The following is a 15930-nucleotide window of genomic DNA, read 5'->3' as shown; positions in this document are numbered from 1 at the left end:
AACAGGGTGATGATGAATGATGCTGTCGCTCTGAGGCTCTTCCAAGGCCAACACAACGTTTGAAGCGGTCTGGAGCGAGTGCTTCTTGCAAACAGGACCGAGGAGCTGAACGTCGTTTTCCTGGGCTGCAATCGAAGCTGCCTCAGCTGGGTGCCAGCACTGCTGAAATCGCTCCCGCTGCTCTAAAATTAGCTGTGGAGCGGAGAGGCACCCACTCCCTCCTGGAGTGTGACAACCAGGGGCTCCTGGCACCCCGGAGGGGGTCCCAGGCCACGTCCTCACCAGCCTGCCCCCTTCCCCACCACTTTTCGGCAGCGCGGTCGGGCTCGGTCCAGCCTGGGCTTGTTTCCCTAAGACAGCAGATGCGATGCAGCTCTTGAGGATGCGCTAACAGGGAAGGAGCAAGAAGCCAGCCTGCCATGGCGATATATTTTGGGTAGTGAAGGAGGTGCCGGGGGTACCCGGGGGCCAGGCAGTGCTCAGGGCCAAGCCCAGCGCCTCAGCCCTGGCGTGCAGCAGGGTGAGAAATTTTGCAAGAGGAAGTGGCAGGGCTGCGCGGTGCAAGGCGAGGGCAGGAAGGGGAGGCGATGCTGCGCGGGCGCCCGGGGGACCAGATCGCGGGCGGTGAGTGAACCTGGGCGCCCAGAGTGGGAGCAAACTCGCAGCTCTGCCCCTTCCATGCTCCCCCAGCGCCGCTGCGCAGGGAGGCGGGTGGAGGAGGAGAGGGAAGGGTTACCCGGCACGGCTGCCTGTTAAAGAGAAATAGCTCCGCTGGCTTTGGAGGATGAGCAGAAGGAGCTATTGCAGATAAGCACCGGCTTGTTGAGGATGTGAGAGCGGGCTCGCTGCTGGCGCAGGAGCCGGAGCGGGGGCCTGGTCGCCAGCCCCCCGAGCCCCCCGGCAAGCCCCGTGCACGCTCGGCCTCTCGCCTTTGCTGGGTTTCGATGACCATCGGCAGCAGCATGAGCAGCGGGTACTGTAGCTTGGATGAAGACCTCGAGGATTGCTTTTTCACAGCAAAAACCTCTTTCTTCCGGAGCGCGCCCAACAAGGTCCCTGCCAAGGTAACAGCTTAAAAACTAGTGAGAAGGGCTGTGCTGGGCGGGAGGTGGGGGGGTTTGCTGGCGAGGGGAGATGTCCGTGTTCCTGCACGTTTGGCTGCAGGTGCTGCCAGAATTAGCTTGCAGCTGGAGTCAGGGCAGAGCTGCTGGCGGGGAGGAGGGCTCTCTCTGCCTCTTGCAGGCTCCCCGCTCCCGCGCAGGGGGTCTGCGCTGCTGCAGATTTTTCTCAGCCATGTCTCTACCTTTTGCATGCCGGGTTGGCCCCTTCCCGGGGGAGCCATGGTGGAGGAGCCGACTCCAAATGTGTTTTTTCAGCTTTAGGGGGGCAGGCAGCAACCCTGCCAGCTGTCACCCACAGGTCAGGCTCTCGGCCAGGGACCTGTGGTTTGGCCTTGCAAAATATGCACCACTGGTGAAAATTGCACCTGTGAGGTGGATAGGGAGGTGGGAAAGTTACAGGACTAAATTAATCTGTGAACTTATTAACGCAGTGATGAATCTGGTCCTTTTCTGGGCTCTTGGGTGCCTTGGAGAAGGAGAGAGCGCTTGGCTGGGCAGCGTTTCACCCCAGGGTGAGATTTCTGTATCAGTAACACTGACAAGGCTGCTTCATGTTTTGTAAGTGTTTATTAAAAAAAAAAAAAATCCAAGAACATCCGTGTCATAAACTTTGGGGCCCCAACCAGAACTGAGCATAAAAGGAGAAGGCGAGAAGGCGCTGCTGCGGAAGTGGGGGTTTCGCTCAGGAACAAGAGCGCTGCGGGGCCAGGAGATGAGATCTGGCCCGGGGAGCAGCTTTTTCACTTAGAAATTCCCCTGGAAACCATCAGCACTGACGCGCTCCTGTTCGGGCTCTGCTATATTTGCACAGCCGAGGCTGCTGAGCTGCAATCCTCAGCAGGTGCTTTGGGGTTCAGCTTTCTGCAGCATGGGGTACAGAGGGCTCTCCCGGCGACCTGGACTGTTCTCCTTGGGGATGGGGTTGCTCTGGGGGAGAGTTTCAATCAACTGACAATTTTATTTTAATTTCTTTGAAGAAATGCTCCCTCGGGTTTAAGATGGGATATTCCCTGTTAGCCAGCAGCTCCCTCTCGCTATGATTAACCGACACGTACTGCTGGTTTTTAAATGTCATTTGATGATTCATTTGTGTAGGAGATGTAAAAGACCATGGTGTTAGTGCAATAGGCGCTGCACCCTGCACCGGTTTAACGCTGTTCTTTTTGAGCCAGGGCACTGCAGATCCTCGGCTACCTTTCGAAATCAGCCTGATCACGTTCGTGCTCGGGAGCTCTCCCTCGCAGAGGAGCTGGGGGCTGCTGCAGCCCCTTTTTGCCCGGCTCCTCGCCTGGATGCAGCCAGCGTGGGCGGCAGACCTCGCGGCTGCTGGAGAAGATGGAGCCTTTCGGGGGTTTGGTGTTACGGGGAGGAAATGGTTCCTGTGCACGAAAAAAACCAAAAAAAACCCCCCACACAAAATTTGCTGCTCAAGCAAATTATGTTGCATAATGGGTCTGTGTGCAGAGGTGGGTTGTCATATTTCTCCGGCTGGGGGTGGAAACCATCCTCAGGGCTTGGTGGGAGAAGGTTTTTGGGGGTTCATGGCACGCTAGGGGGTTGGTGGTGGTGCAGGTCCTGCAGGAGCGTGAGGCTGGACCTCAGCTCTGGATGGAGCCGGCCCTGGAGTGTGGTGGGGAGGAGGAGGAGGAGGTGGTCTGGTGAGTCCAGGCTGGACGGTGGGTGGAGGGTGGCAAGGAGAGCGTGTGCCCGGGGAGCAGCCGGCGAAGCAGAGGGACGGTCGCAGTCCCAAGGTGGACATCTCCCTTGCGTTTTGCTTCACTCCCTGTCCCCGCTTTACTTGGCATCTTACTCTCTTGAGCGATGTTATTGAATGTGGAACGTTTCCATTACTGCAAGAGCTGCGTGCGGCAGCAGCGTTGCTTTTCACCACCAAGTGTGGTACCTGCTCCTGGCCACGGGCAGAAAACATCAGCTTGGACCCAAAAGTGAGTTAACCTGCTGGGTGTGTTTGGGAACGGCAACATTTGTCCATCCTTAGATGCCCAGGAATGATTCCCGAGCCCAGGATGCACAGTGTGGTCAGCGCTGCAGCAACGGCAGCCACCGGCCCGTGGGTATGCTCTGCGCTAGGCAGGAATAAGCTAAATACCGATAACTTAGGGAGGCGTGTCTTAAAAGACCTAGGAAACAATCTCTGTAGAGGAAATGTGTTGTATGTGGGGTGGGAGGAGACAGACAGGCCTCCCACCATTTAAAAACTAAAGAGTGGAATTTGATCACTATGATTAGAGAAATGATTTTTCTGATTGAAATAACTGTATTAGTCTGACGAGTCTCTTTCTAGGAATTTTGTAATTCCTTTTTATTTTCAAAACCATCAGCGTGCTCACTCTTCATTAGCAAAGAACTGTTTTAGATCTCAGATGTGACCTTATCCCCGGAGATCTAGTACTTGGCATTTTCGTGACTCTTCAGCTGAATGGCTTCAGTGGCTTCTGCCTGAAGCGTGATTGCTTAAAACTCTGCAGAATTGCTCTTCGAGTCCTGCATCAGTGGCTGCCAGGAGAGCTGGCTTAGAGGAGAAAGGGGCAAGTTTCTGACCAAGAATAGAAAACACAGGAGGGACAGAACGCAGTTTCACCCGGGACGGGATCCAGAGGTGGGATCCAGGGGTGGGAGCGATGGGGCCAGTTCCCGGGTAGGGGTCCCTGAATGATGTGAGCTGGGGTAACTCAGCAGGCAAAAGCCTTCTCTGCTGAAGAAGAGGGAAGCCGTGCCAGCTGGAGGTGGTTGTGGTGGGATGCACGGGCGGTGTTGCTCTGCTACCAGGTGCCAGCAGCTCCTGGGAAGGAGGGGGTGGCCGGCGGGGAGTTACATGAGCTTGGGCAAGAGTCAGAGGGCACCACAGTGGTGGGTTTGGCCCCGTGTCTGTTTTCTCCCTCTCTTTGAGCCCTCCACAGCGGCAGCACGCGGTGGTGCCTGCGATGGGGGCTACATCCCTGGAGGTGCTCGAAACACAAGCAGGGGCTGGATGAGGTGATCTCCAAGATCCCGTCCAGCCTTGGAGAAACCCCGTAGTCCCAGAATTGGCCGACCATTGGGTGCAGCATCTGTGCCAGTTCGTGGGTTGCAGGTATGTTGCCTGTGCTGGGTGGGCGAAGGGGACATCGCTCTGCCTGGTGCAGCGCATGGTGCAATGCAGAAGGAGCCAGAGCCAAGGGACCAGTGCAGGGACCTGTCCTTGGCCCGTTGTCTCTGCCCTCCGAAGGACTGTTGGAGCACGGAGTGATTTCCAGAGGGGAGGCAGGTCTGCAGGGGGCCTGGCGCAGCCTGGGGCGCAGGAGTGGCCCTGGGGCACCTCTCCTGGGGGGAAAGGGGCTTCTCCTGGCCCTGCGAGGCTGCGATCAGTTCCCAAATGTCTGTTCCTGATGATCAGTGGATCCCTCTGACCCACCCAGTCTCCCTGATCCAGGCCGGGGTCTCGCCAGGCTGGTCTCTGTGCACACAGACAGTGGGGTGGTCAGGCACCTGTGGGGTCTCCTCCAGCCCAGACCCCCCTGAGATGGAGCTCCCTGGGAGGAGCTGCTCAGCTCTTGCTGCTGAGCAGGGATGTGGCAGGAAAAATGGTTTCTAAGTGAAATCTCCATGGCAATCAAAACACCGAGCCCATCTTCACTTGCCTCTAACCTCTCTGAAATGCAGCAACAATCCTTCTCTTCTCTAGAGGTGCACTGCTCTCCTATCTTTTGCCTTTTCCTCTGAACCCCAAAGTAAACTGCAGCATCTCATTTGAACTTCTCAAAAGGAGTGAAATATGTTTTGGTTTGGTTTTTTTTTTCCAAATCTGTTGTATGACTCTTCCCCCCACCCATCCATGCTTGAGCCGTCGATCCTTTCCCCATATAGTGCTGTGAACCATGGGAGTGTGCGGTGAAGGGGGAGGCGCTGGGTGCTTTGCAGCGATGGAGAGCTGTGCAAGAGCAGAGGTGTCCCCGCTCTCTGGTGGCTGTGATCAGGCTGTGCGGTGCTGCCCTGGCCCCACGGCCCCCCAGCTGTCACCGCTCCCCGCTGCAGCTGGATTTACAGTTCTGAGCTGCCGGTTCTCATGTTTCTGGCTCAAATTTGAAACGTTCACGTTTCTCTCCAGCCCTCTGTGCTGCGGTGTGATGGTGGTCCCAGGGCGTGAGCTGGTGATGCTCCTCTGAACCACAGCTCCCTGGCCAGCAGTGCTCGGACACCCTTCTCCAGGCTTTCTTTTCTGATGTTTTAAGATAAATCTTTCCTTAATAAGCGGAAGAATTGAGGATTGATGCCCTGAGGTGTAAAATCCCTTCAGAAGACGTCTTCGAAATACTCTTGCAATCTGAATGTGGGAGCCAAAGGGAGAGCTTGGGCTACATTTTTGGGAATGCAAATTGTCACAGCATTGCTGACGTAAATGGTGATGGACCTGCGCCCAAGGACACCAGGGGGGACTTGGCCACTCCTGCCTCTAGATAAGATGGTCATTGCCAAGAATGTGGTGATGTTGGGCCAAATCCATCTCCACCGGTCTGCTATTCAAATTCATTAACTAAATAGCTAGTGAGGAAAATTGACTGGGAGTGAGGGGGCAGGGAGAGAGCATCTCTGAGGCTGGTTTGTGGCTGTGGGGAGGCGGCGGTTGCTCCAAGGAGTGTCCTGTGGAAGTGCACGCTCAGCCTTTCTACCTACAGTGCCTTTCCATGTCTGGTTTTATGGCTAGCAAAGCCATGGTTCATGAGCTGCCGGTCTTCCACCTCTTGAGCTGTGCATCCAAGCCGTAACCACGCTGTCTGCCGCTGTGCCCCCGCGTGGTCTGTGCACCCAAGCCGTAACCACGTGCCGGCTCCTTGGTGCCGACTGGGGCTGCGGTGGGACGGGGAGCCGTGGGTGGAGGGCACCATCCCCTCTGCACTGCTGCAGCGGCATCGGAAAGCTCCCGGGTCCTGCCTAGGGCTGTTAGTCGCCAACACAGAGGTCCGGCGTGGTGCAGAGACGCTGCCTTTGCTTGCTTTAAAAAGGTTTTTAAGTTGGGGGTTGACTTCTGCAAGGTGAGAGGCTGTAGGAAGGATGCTTGTCAGCTAGACATGGAGCGTGGCTCTCCTGGCATCCTTGCAAACAGATAAACAGAAAAAATCTGTCACAGAGGCTTCGTTGTTGCCTTTCTTGGGTTAGAATCACTCTTTTGGGAGTATATCACCATAATCATGATGGCCCATGGGTTTTTTACCTCCCCCGTAATAGCCTGTCACAAGCTCATGGCTCATTAGATGAGTGGTAGATTGCAAAGAGGAGGCTGGTGTGGCTAACTCGCTGTGACCGCGGCTGCCCCAGCCCCCGGCAAAGGGCATTGTACGTCGTGGCCGCCTGCCTCTTCCCGGGGCACTTGTTCTGGGCAGCTTTTATCCTGGCGAGCATTAGCCCAAGTGCCAGATGAGGCTCAAGTCCTTTCTTACAATTGATGTTTCTTACAATTGAGAAATAATGTAGGTTATGGAAGGGGAGCCCGTTTGCCGCAGGCTGTGATGGGCAGGGGGAGGACACGGGCAGGTTCACCTCTCTGTGCTGCTATGGGTGCCCCAGGCCACTGTGGCCAGGCTCTGTGCAGCCCGTGGGTGCCTACGTCTCGCTGCAGGCCACGACTGTCTGCAAGTTATTTCATGGCAGTTTCATAGGGGATGGTAAACCTCTCACCTCCTGAATTTAAATGATGCCATTGAGCTGACAGTGGTGGTTAAACTCTGGCATCCGTGGCCATGCAATGTTCTGCGTCAGGTTTTTAACAGGGTGGGGGTGGAAGCACCCTGGCAGCTCCAGTCTCGCCATCGCTTTCCTTCCAGTTGCACGTGAGGGTGGAGGGATGGAGGCGATGAGAACGTGCTGGTTTTGCAGGCTGGCACACGGACCTCATGGTGTGCTGCCACACGGCCAGGCCGTCCCCGAGGGTGGCTGACGTCGCTCTTTTCCGGCTTCCAGCCATGAGAGCCGCGGGTCTCGCAGTGACTGTCAGGGTTAGGCACAGGCAGAGTTACCGAGCTGCTGTTTTGTTGACAGCTTGTTTCATCCTGTCCCGGTACAACAGGAAATGTGGCAACGGTTTATGGTTAATAGCTTCTGTTTTTCTTCCTTCAGCCAGAATTGCATATTCTGCACCAGAAACTTTGCAAAACCGGAGGTCCGGGTAGATTTGTGAAGAGCAAGAAGTAGCTGATCTAATTGTACCTGATGGAGGGAGCAGCACGTCCCTTCCCAGGGCTCCCCCCGCTGTGGTGCTGGTGCTGCTGGGCTGGTTCGGGTCCTGCTCGCAGGCGGGTTTTGGTCTGTAAAACAGAAAAGCAGAGTCTCCAACTGTGGGGTGTGCAGGGGGTTGGGGATGGTAAGGTCGCGGCTGCTGGGGGCTTGCGGCATAGCTCTGCCTGAGCACCACTGCCATGAACAGTAAGAAGAGGTGAAGGGGTGAGCCCTTGGAGCCCCAGTGCCCCTTTATGGTCCCGCAGGGCTCCCCGGCCCTAAATAGCTGCTGGAGCCGGGACGGCACCGTGCTGGGTCCCGCGGGACAGCCGGCTCGAGTGTGCGTTAGCTCTGCTCCAGTGGCCTCGCCGCTCAGCCATGGGTGCAGCGTGTCCCTTGGGTTTTATCTGGGCGCTGTCGTGTGTGCTGTGCTCATCAGCCCCGTGGTGGGATTGCTGCATAGAAAGAGATCATTAAAACTTTCCTTCCCTTGGGTCCGAGGGTGTAGGAGGAAGGTGAGCTGGCGGAGGCTGGTACAGAGGATTGCTCCTGTGCTGTCCCTGGCGTGGAAGTGAAGAGGTTTTTTGCAGTGCTGGCAGTGTTTTGTTGCATTGTTGGTCCAGCTGACTCTCATAACACGTTGCAGTTTTCCTTTTAAAATCAAAGTGGTTATAAGAACTGGCCTAGCTACATTTCAAGCCTACTTAGACGTTAGCACTGTGGAAGTGGTAACTTCTGGTTTGGTTTTTGCACCACAACTGATGTGTAAGGGATGAGGGCTTGGGAGTCCCATGCTGCTTTATGCCATACACACAACTTGCTGTTTCGGAGACGCAGCCAGAAGCCCTGTGCAAGCCAGTGCAGGTCGGTTGCTCCCTGCACACCTTAAATTGTGCTGCAGTGGAAGCAGTTAAACCATCTGTCACTGACACTGGGAGCTTAATAAAAGCAAATTAATTCCACACCGGGTGCAAGATGACTTATAAAATAACCCTAAGAGAACATAATATGGCCGGTAAAACCTGTATTTGTCAAATTGTCGTAATGCAGGGTTTCTTTTTCAATTACAGTTGCACATGGAAGGGGAGAGAACAACTTGTTACCCATAGCTGTGGCTGCGTGATCATGTAAATTGTCGGAGTTGTGACGGCCAAGGGTTGGAATCCCATTTCCTTGGGGCAATCCTGACATCAGGGTGTTGACTCTTCCAGCCGCAGACGAAGGCTCGGCGTGGCGGAGGTGCTGAGCTGCTCTCGGGGCTTGGCCACGCTGGCTAAGCGGCGGGGTGCAGGTGCCGGTATGCTCCCGTGTGCCGTGGGGTCCTGGGGTCTGTGGATGCTTTAGCTTATGTTTGGGTTAGTCAAAACAAATAGAAGTGGTAAATAAATAAATTATGAGCAGCGTTTCTTTCCTAATATGTTTGCCCAGACCAGGGTCTGAGCATCAAGAAGCTGCAGGTTGGGCAGAGGAAGGCAGCGATTCGGGAAAAGCTTTGTGCAGGTGGGAGCTGAGCTGCCTCCTGCCTTCTCCAGCGCTGCCGGGGCAGGAGCAGCAGGCAAGAGGGGCAAAACGGCCCTCCTGCCAGAGTAGAGTATCCCAGCCACTGTCCGATTCCAGCTCCTGGGAGCAAGATTCAATCTCCACCAGCAGCAGCAGGGCAGCTTTGTGTGCCTCAGCAGGGTCACGCTGCTGTGGAAGCGCTGTGCAGGCTGCTCAGCAGAGCTCTGCAGCGCAGCACCCTGTGCCCGACTGGAGGAGTACGAGCATTTTGCGAGGATCAGGGTGCTCTGGGGGAGTCGGGGGGCTGAGCGAGCCGAGGGACCAGCAGGCACGGCTGATCCGTGCAGACACACGCGTGGGGGAAGGCAGGGTGCTGGAGGCTGGGCAGGGGTTTGTTGATGGAGTTGTGCAGGGACCCGGTGCGAGACCTGTGACGTGGTGCCACCAGCACCGCGTCCCTGAGCCAGGCTTCCCGCTCCTCCTGCTGCAAGTGATTTAGGTTCCCTGGAGCATGAAGCAATTAGCGTCTGCCGTGTGCCTGCTGCGAAACCCCGGGGACCGGCACCGCTCCAGGCTGCTGCGGTCCTGGGTGCACCGTGCGTCCTCCATGGAAACCGGGCGGCATCAGCACGCGAGCTGCCCAGAAAGCTCTTAATTGCTGGCACGCGCTATTTTCCTCAGCTGGAAACATCACAAGAAGGGAGGGACTTGCCCCACTAGAGAGAAGCAAATTGCAGTGACGGGGACAGACAGAGCTGCTCTGTTTGCTTTTGCCGTGCGTGTCTGGATGGACGCTGGTCTGCACTGGGTTGTGGTTGTGCCACGGATGAAGTGTAGCATACATGGACAGCCTGCCTTACCGCTGCAGCTGTGCCGTGCAGCTACAAGTCTCTCTGCATGCAGGAGGGGACGGCCCCGGGGGTCTCCTGGTGCTCGCTCGCTGTGTGACTGGGGTGGGGGCCGGCCCTGGTGGGTGGCAGCATGGCTGTGCCTGTCTCCAGCGCTGTGAAACGGGTAATGTGAGGAAGTGGAGTGCCCGTCTTCCGTTAACTTAAAGGGAAGCCTTTTGTTGTTGTTCATTTTTTTTTCTTTTCCCCAGCGCTCCTTTTGAAAATTTCTACCCTTGGCATTGTTTTTAAAGACTCCCACACCAGCCCAGCACCTGTGTGCGGCCACGTAAGACCTATTGCAGTCAATAGACTGCAGTGAAGCGTGTGCCTAAGGACTTCGACAAATTGTGGAGTTGAAATTGCCATTATGATAAGTGGATGTTTATGTGCAATTCTTAAATAGCCCAGGAAAGCTTTGCTTTTATTTTCTTACGGCACTGAACAAGGAGACTGTAATACAATGTCAGTGTTCCTCCACTGGGTTACTGCTCCAGATCTGCATTTCGAGAGGTCTCGTACTGTTTGCCTGTCTCAAGCAGAAATTGTGATCTCTCACTTGGGAATCGCTTGAATGAATTCGGGGCTCTCCCTACACTACAAGACTGTAGCCGTCTCGCCAGATTGCAACCAGGATTTCAGTTTGTCCTGTGCTTGATTCTCCTCCTAAAAGAAATACATGGGTAGCCTGGGGCGATACTGGCTTATTTACAGCTTGCTGCATCCTGGTCTTATGTGCTGTGGGACTGCCTGGGAAGAGACAGGCTTTGCTCCCAAAGTTGCTTTTTTTCCCTTTTTTTTTCCTTTTTGGAGGTTACAGTTTTTGTTCTGTACCGGCCTTGATAGCACATCCCTTCACGCTTTCTGCTCTCTGCTAATGCTAACTTCTGAGCAAGCCCACATAAAATATGGGAGCGCTGCTCGCAGTTTCAGGCAGCGCTGGCGAAATGTATTCACAGCCTGTCTCCGGGGAAGGTGGTGAGTTATGGAAAGGCAGCAGAGCGCTGCGCTGTGAAATACGGCCCACTGAGCGTAGTCCAAGACACACGCAGGCTTGTTTGCAGCAGGTCCGGATTTTGGGATGCTGAAGGCTGTGCTTTAGAGGAGACCTGCTCTCCTGGCTGGCTGGAAAGCCCCTCTGCTGAAGGGCTTTGGGTAACCCCGGCTAAAGTGGTGTCAAACCTTGAAGCACAAGATGAGCCTCATGTAGGGAGTTTCCAATGGTCTTGTGGCAATAAAGTCATCGAGGCTTCTTGAATGCTGCTGTTGGACCCACGTCCCGCTGCCGGTGAGACAAGTGGCTGAAGAAGCTGGTGGAGAGCTCCAGTGATCGTGCAAAGAAATGAACAGCGCGTATTGCTGCAGGCTGTAATTCTTGCTGCTGGTTTGCATCCGGCGCCATGGTTTGACGTGATCGGCGTCCCTGGGCTGGAGACGTGCTCAGGGCAGGAGTTCAGCTGCGGTACCTCGCGGGGAATGCTGCTCGGGCGTGTGTCCTCACAGCCTGCCCACAGAGACCCACGGTGCAGTCAGCGCAGTCCTGTCCTTGCAGCAGGTTATTTCCCATGAGGAGACCCCAAGGTGGCTGCTGGGCTTTACCGTGCAACCAGGGAACTCCTGGGTTAGTTTAGCTCCCTGTATTTCAGTTTTTTAATAGATTTTCTTAGCCCACGTGTGAATTTGAATTTACTTCAGGGCCACACAAGTCCTTGCTTCCATCTCGCTATTACAGGACCCATTAACTCTGCAACAGACCGCTCCAGATGGATGCTGAAGGTGGGTGGGTGCTTTTGTCCTGAGTACATGCTTTGGCCTTGGTGTTACAGTCCCAGGGGATGGAGGTGGGATGCAGGGGGTGTCCCCAGAAGCACTTGCTGCCTCTCTGGCCATGGCTTGGTAGCTTTAGCTTTGTGCTCTGGGTTTCTCTCTCCTCCTTACCCCCCCTGCGTGGTGCAGGCAAAGCACCGGCACCCAGGGACGGCCCCGGGAGCCTCGAGGGGCTCTGCAGCTGCTGAGGCTGCACTTGAACTCTTAGGGTGTGAACATACAAAATCCCTGCCTGTATGTGCTGGCGCATCCTTTCCTGCCTTCCGGCAGGTTTTCAGAGAAGAGCTCGCTGGTTCTTGTGTTCCCGCAGTGCCTGAGCGTGCCTGGGCTCTGCCGTCACGCTGGGCGCGATGGTGGAGGATCGCATCCTGACATTTCGTTTCCAGGGTGTCCGTGGGCCTTCGCAGCCTGTGCCGCGGTACTTGGGCAGATGGGAGGTGGGAGCGTGGCTCAGGCTCTCGCTCGAGGCTGCTACAAACCTTCGTGACTGCAGAAAACCATCTGCAACTGCATGTTCCCGGTGCCTCGTCAGGGCCTCCCTCCTGGCTCCCCCAACACTGTTCTTGCTCTCTCCCCATCTTGCGTGTCCTTGGAGAAAGGTGGCCAGCATCCCGCGAGCCTTGCTTGCCTGCCTTCGGGGCTGGGAGCGGGGAGGCTGGGTGGCCAGAGATGCCTCCCTGGGGCCGGGTGGAAGCAGGGGCAGGCAGGGCTCGGCGGTGGTTTGCATGCTTTCCTCCAGCGTACCCCAGAGGTGCATGCTCTGGCCCTCTTCTGTAGAAAGCACCTTACTTTTCCCCTTTTAGATGGCCTGTAATGGGCACCGTGGTCCTGCTCCCCTCTAGTGCAGGTCTTGCAGCTGCTCCGACCCCATGGCAGCAGCATCCTGGCCTGGACTCTGCCCCCCCGTCCCGAGTTAGCTCAGCCTAACTGAGCAGAGCAGCACCGGGCTCTGCTCCGGCACTTTGTCCAAACTCACTCATTGCCTTTCTGCTTAAACGCTCTAAACCCTGGGTTGCATTTGGGAAGCTCCCACAAGCTGCCTCTCCACAGCGGGATTGTGTTTTCCCATTATTCATTAGCGACATTTCCATGCACGACCTGCAGGTAAAGCCCACCTACGCGCCGAATCTGTCGCTTTGCCTCCCAAGAGGAACTTCTCCAAAACCTGGGCGAGCAGCAGCAGCCGTCATCCTCCCGGCAAGCCCACGCGCGGGCAGATGCTGAATGGTTTCTGATATGGGCTGGGATGCCTTGACTGGGTTTGCAGTGACTTGATTTATTAGTCATGCAGCCGGCTTGCTGCTTGTGTGATTTTACTGCTCTGAGCTACAATTTCCAAAGCTAAGGAGGAGTAATCCAGCAGAGATTTAACTGCAGGTTCTGCCTGGGTGAATCTGCTGGAAGCTTGTTGAGGAGCACCCCAGGTTTTTAAGGGGGTGCCTGGCTTGGGTAGGCAGAGCCATGAATACTGGAAATAGGATGTGATTTTTCAACTGCGTTGCAAGAAGCAAAGAAATGCTCAGCAGGTGCAGGTGGCTTTTTTTGAAAGCGGGCTTTAGAGCTTTAGAGGCTGGATTCTTTGCCCTGGTTTGTACTGGGATGCCTTTACTGCTCTGTGCCTCAGTGTCCCGCTAACCGGTGGGTTTTGTGTTACCCTCCACTGCCTGTTACTGGTGTACAGAGGTGGTTTGGGGCAGGGACATGGCATCCTGTACATTTAGCCTCTTGGCCGTAGGAACCATCTCCACCTGCGCCATCGCTGTTAGCGTGAGCTCAGGATCCGTGCACCAAGCAAAAGCAGAGCTGAACAGATGCGGTGTTACCCAATATATAAAACAGCTAAAGCCTGTCTCTTCTGATTTCAGAATGTAACACAAACAGTAGAAGAAGAAAAACCCGAGCCTCCGACCATCCAGGAGATCAAACAGAGAATTGAAAAATACAATGCAAAAGTTACAAACTGCCTGTTGATGAAGCTGGTAGGTATTGGGCTCTACTTAGGTAATACGCAGAAAGACCGATGCTAGTTCCTCTGGGCTGTGAGCTGAGCCAGGCTGTAGGAAGGCAGCTCCAAGGCAAGGGGGCTTGTGGCTGTTGAGATGTTCTTGTCTTCCTTACCTGATCTGCTTTTTCTCCTGCTTGGGTTTCCTTAGCGTTAGCCACTGACACGTGAGATAACCCTTCCCTGCCTCCGTCCCTTCTCAGCTGGGAGCACCGGCACGGTACTCTCTGGCCAGCCTGTGCTGTGAATGACTTGCCACAAATGGATGAGCCCACGTTGCTCTTGCGGGGACGAGTCATGGTAAAACTCGGGCTGCGACACTGCAGTTCAGCAGCTGTTGCAAAGTGGATTTAGAAAGACGAAGTGTGTTTAGAAACACAAAGCCTTTCTAGAAACAGATGCTTTTCTCCTCTGCCACTGCCAAGCTTGTTTAAGCAGAGGTCTAAGAACCACAGTGGATGCCTTATATTTTGAAGCTTTGATTGCAGACTTGCTTGTCACCACCTGTAAGTAAAGCCTTGATGGTATGTGGTGAGAAGACAAGGAAATCACCTCTTCTACAAACCAGAGTACTGCAAAGGTACAAACTTCACGGCATCTTACAGAGAGGAGGAAAAGCTTCCTAAAGAGTGAAATAATTAAATTGTAGAACTTACCAAGAACAGCAGCTACGTAACTCCCTGGTGCTTGCTAACATCTGAAAATAAACCTGAAATTTATTTAAAATAGTAGATCTTACAACAATTTCCCTTGTGAAGGCTGCACAGTAGTTTCTGCTGGAACGTCTCACCCATTGATTTTTATCAGCTCTTGACTTGCAGGAGTCATTCAGGACACAAATCTTTACTCTCGAGTTACTTTTCTTGAAGCTTAGTGAAAATACAATCTTGAGACTTGATACAGCCTCGGGACTCGATTGGGCTCAGCCGCTGGTGGTGGCCCTTCGGTGGGACCGCAGGCCAGTGCTCCTGGCACCTGAGGTGGATCCCTCAGCTTGTTCCTGCCTGGCACCCGTGGACGGCCTGTACGGAGCCAGGCTTTTCTCTTGATTTTTGCATTTTTGCAGAGCTGAGGGTAGGGTAAGGGACCTGTTGTGAGACAGGCTGATCTTGAATGATGTTTTATTACATGGAGATGTGAGAATCCCGTAAGCGGGGAATAAAACATGAGGAATACGGTTGGGAGATCCTGCTGGACACAAGGGGTAGAGACCTTCCCAGAGGCTTCAAACCCTCACTTAATTGCAACTACAAATTACATGTAATGGTTTCCATAACCGACTTGTAGCCGTGTCGGTTTTAAATAAGACAAGATCGCACAGACGCGAGGAAGGGATGAGTCATTACCGAGTGGAAGGAACAGGAGAAAATCAGTAGTGACTAACCCAAAATTACTGGTTACTTTTTACATGATTAATAAGAAACCCTCAAACTCCTAGCAGTACCGAGGGGTGGAAAGTCCTGCAGTCACCCCTGCAGGCTGCAGCGCTGTAGACCAGAAAGCCCCTCGTGGTGGGGGGGAAAGGACTGGAAAGGCTCCCTGGAGCCTGAGCCCCCTCTCCTTTGCTTTAGAACGACGATGGGACATACACAGGTTTCATTAAAGTGCATTTGAAACTGCGCCGCCCCGTGACGGTACCGGCAGGGATCCGGCCGCAGTCCATCTACGATGCCCTCAAGGAGGTGAACCTGGCCGATATGACGGACAAGAGAACCTCCTTCTACTTGCCGCTAGATGCCATCAAGCAGCTCCACATCAGCAGCACGACCACAGTGAGCGAGGTGATCCAGGGGCTCCTGAAGAAATTCATGGTGGTGGATAATCCTCAGAAGTTTGCACTTTTCAAGGAGATGCGGAAGGATGGGCAAGGTGAGTTCATGCCCTCGGACCCGCCAGCTTTCCTGCGGCTGATCAGTTTGCCTACTAGTTTGTGTGACAGAAACATCGTCAAAGCATTCATCTAGGACTTGGTTGGTGGTGTGGCAGGCAGGCAGTGCCTAAATGTCAGATGAATAAATGGCCTGACCACCCCAAGAGGTGATGCTGCTTAAGCTAATGGGGAATTACTGGTTTTCAGAAGGGGGATGAAGTCCCCTAAGACCTAGCAGAGATCGTTATGGATCTCTGATAGAGAGTCAGCTATTTCCACTGTGATCCTGAGCAGCACGAACCGCTTTTACATGCTCTGATTAACCTCCTGAGCTTTCCTCTGCCCTGGCAGCCATGGGCTGACTGTGGATGTCTGCTGTCCCCTTGCAGTGCTCTTCCAGAAGCTCCCTCTCACCGAGTATCCCCTGTACCTCCGGCTGCTGGCGGGCCCCAACACAGATGTGCTCAGTTTTGTGCTGAAGGAAAACGAAACAGGGGAAGTTGAGGGATG

At 54.6% G+C, this 15930-nt stretch overlaps 1 protein-coding gene across 1 annotated transcript in view; it reads left to right on the top strand.

Annotated features, from left to right (window-relative positions):
* The first annotated feature begins 944 nt into the window (after nucleotides 1-944).
* The window catches only part of RASSF5 (Ras association (RalGDS/AF-6) domain family member 5), a 16368-nt gene continuing 1382 nt past the window's right edge, over nucleotides 945-15930 (top strand). Inside the window, exons 1-4 of the mRNA XM_009327346.1 lie at nucleotides 945-1064; nucleotides 13414-13527; nucleotides 15122-15419; nucleotides 15810-15923. Of these exons, the coding sequence (XP_009325621.1) occupies nucleotides 945-1064; nucleotides 13414-13527; nucleotides 15122-15419; nucleotides 15810-15923 (646 nt within the window). The remainder of the gene's footprint in view (nucleotides 1065-13413; nucleotides 13528-15121; nucleotides 15420-15809; nucleotides 15924-15930) is intronic.

Source organism: Pygoscelis adeliae, unplaced genomic scaffold, assembly GCF_000699105.1.
Source record: "Pygoscelis adeliae isolate BGI_AS28 unplaced genomic scaffold, ASM69910v1 Scaffold197, whole genome shotgun sequence".
Lineage (NCBI taxonomy): Eukaryota > Metazoa > Chordata > Aves > Sphenisciformes > Spheniscidae > Pygoscelis > Pygoscelis adeliae.
Note: the sequence above shows the minus strand (reverse complement) of the source record. Positions and strands in the feature narration are given on the sequence as shown.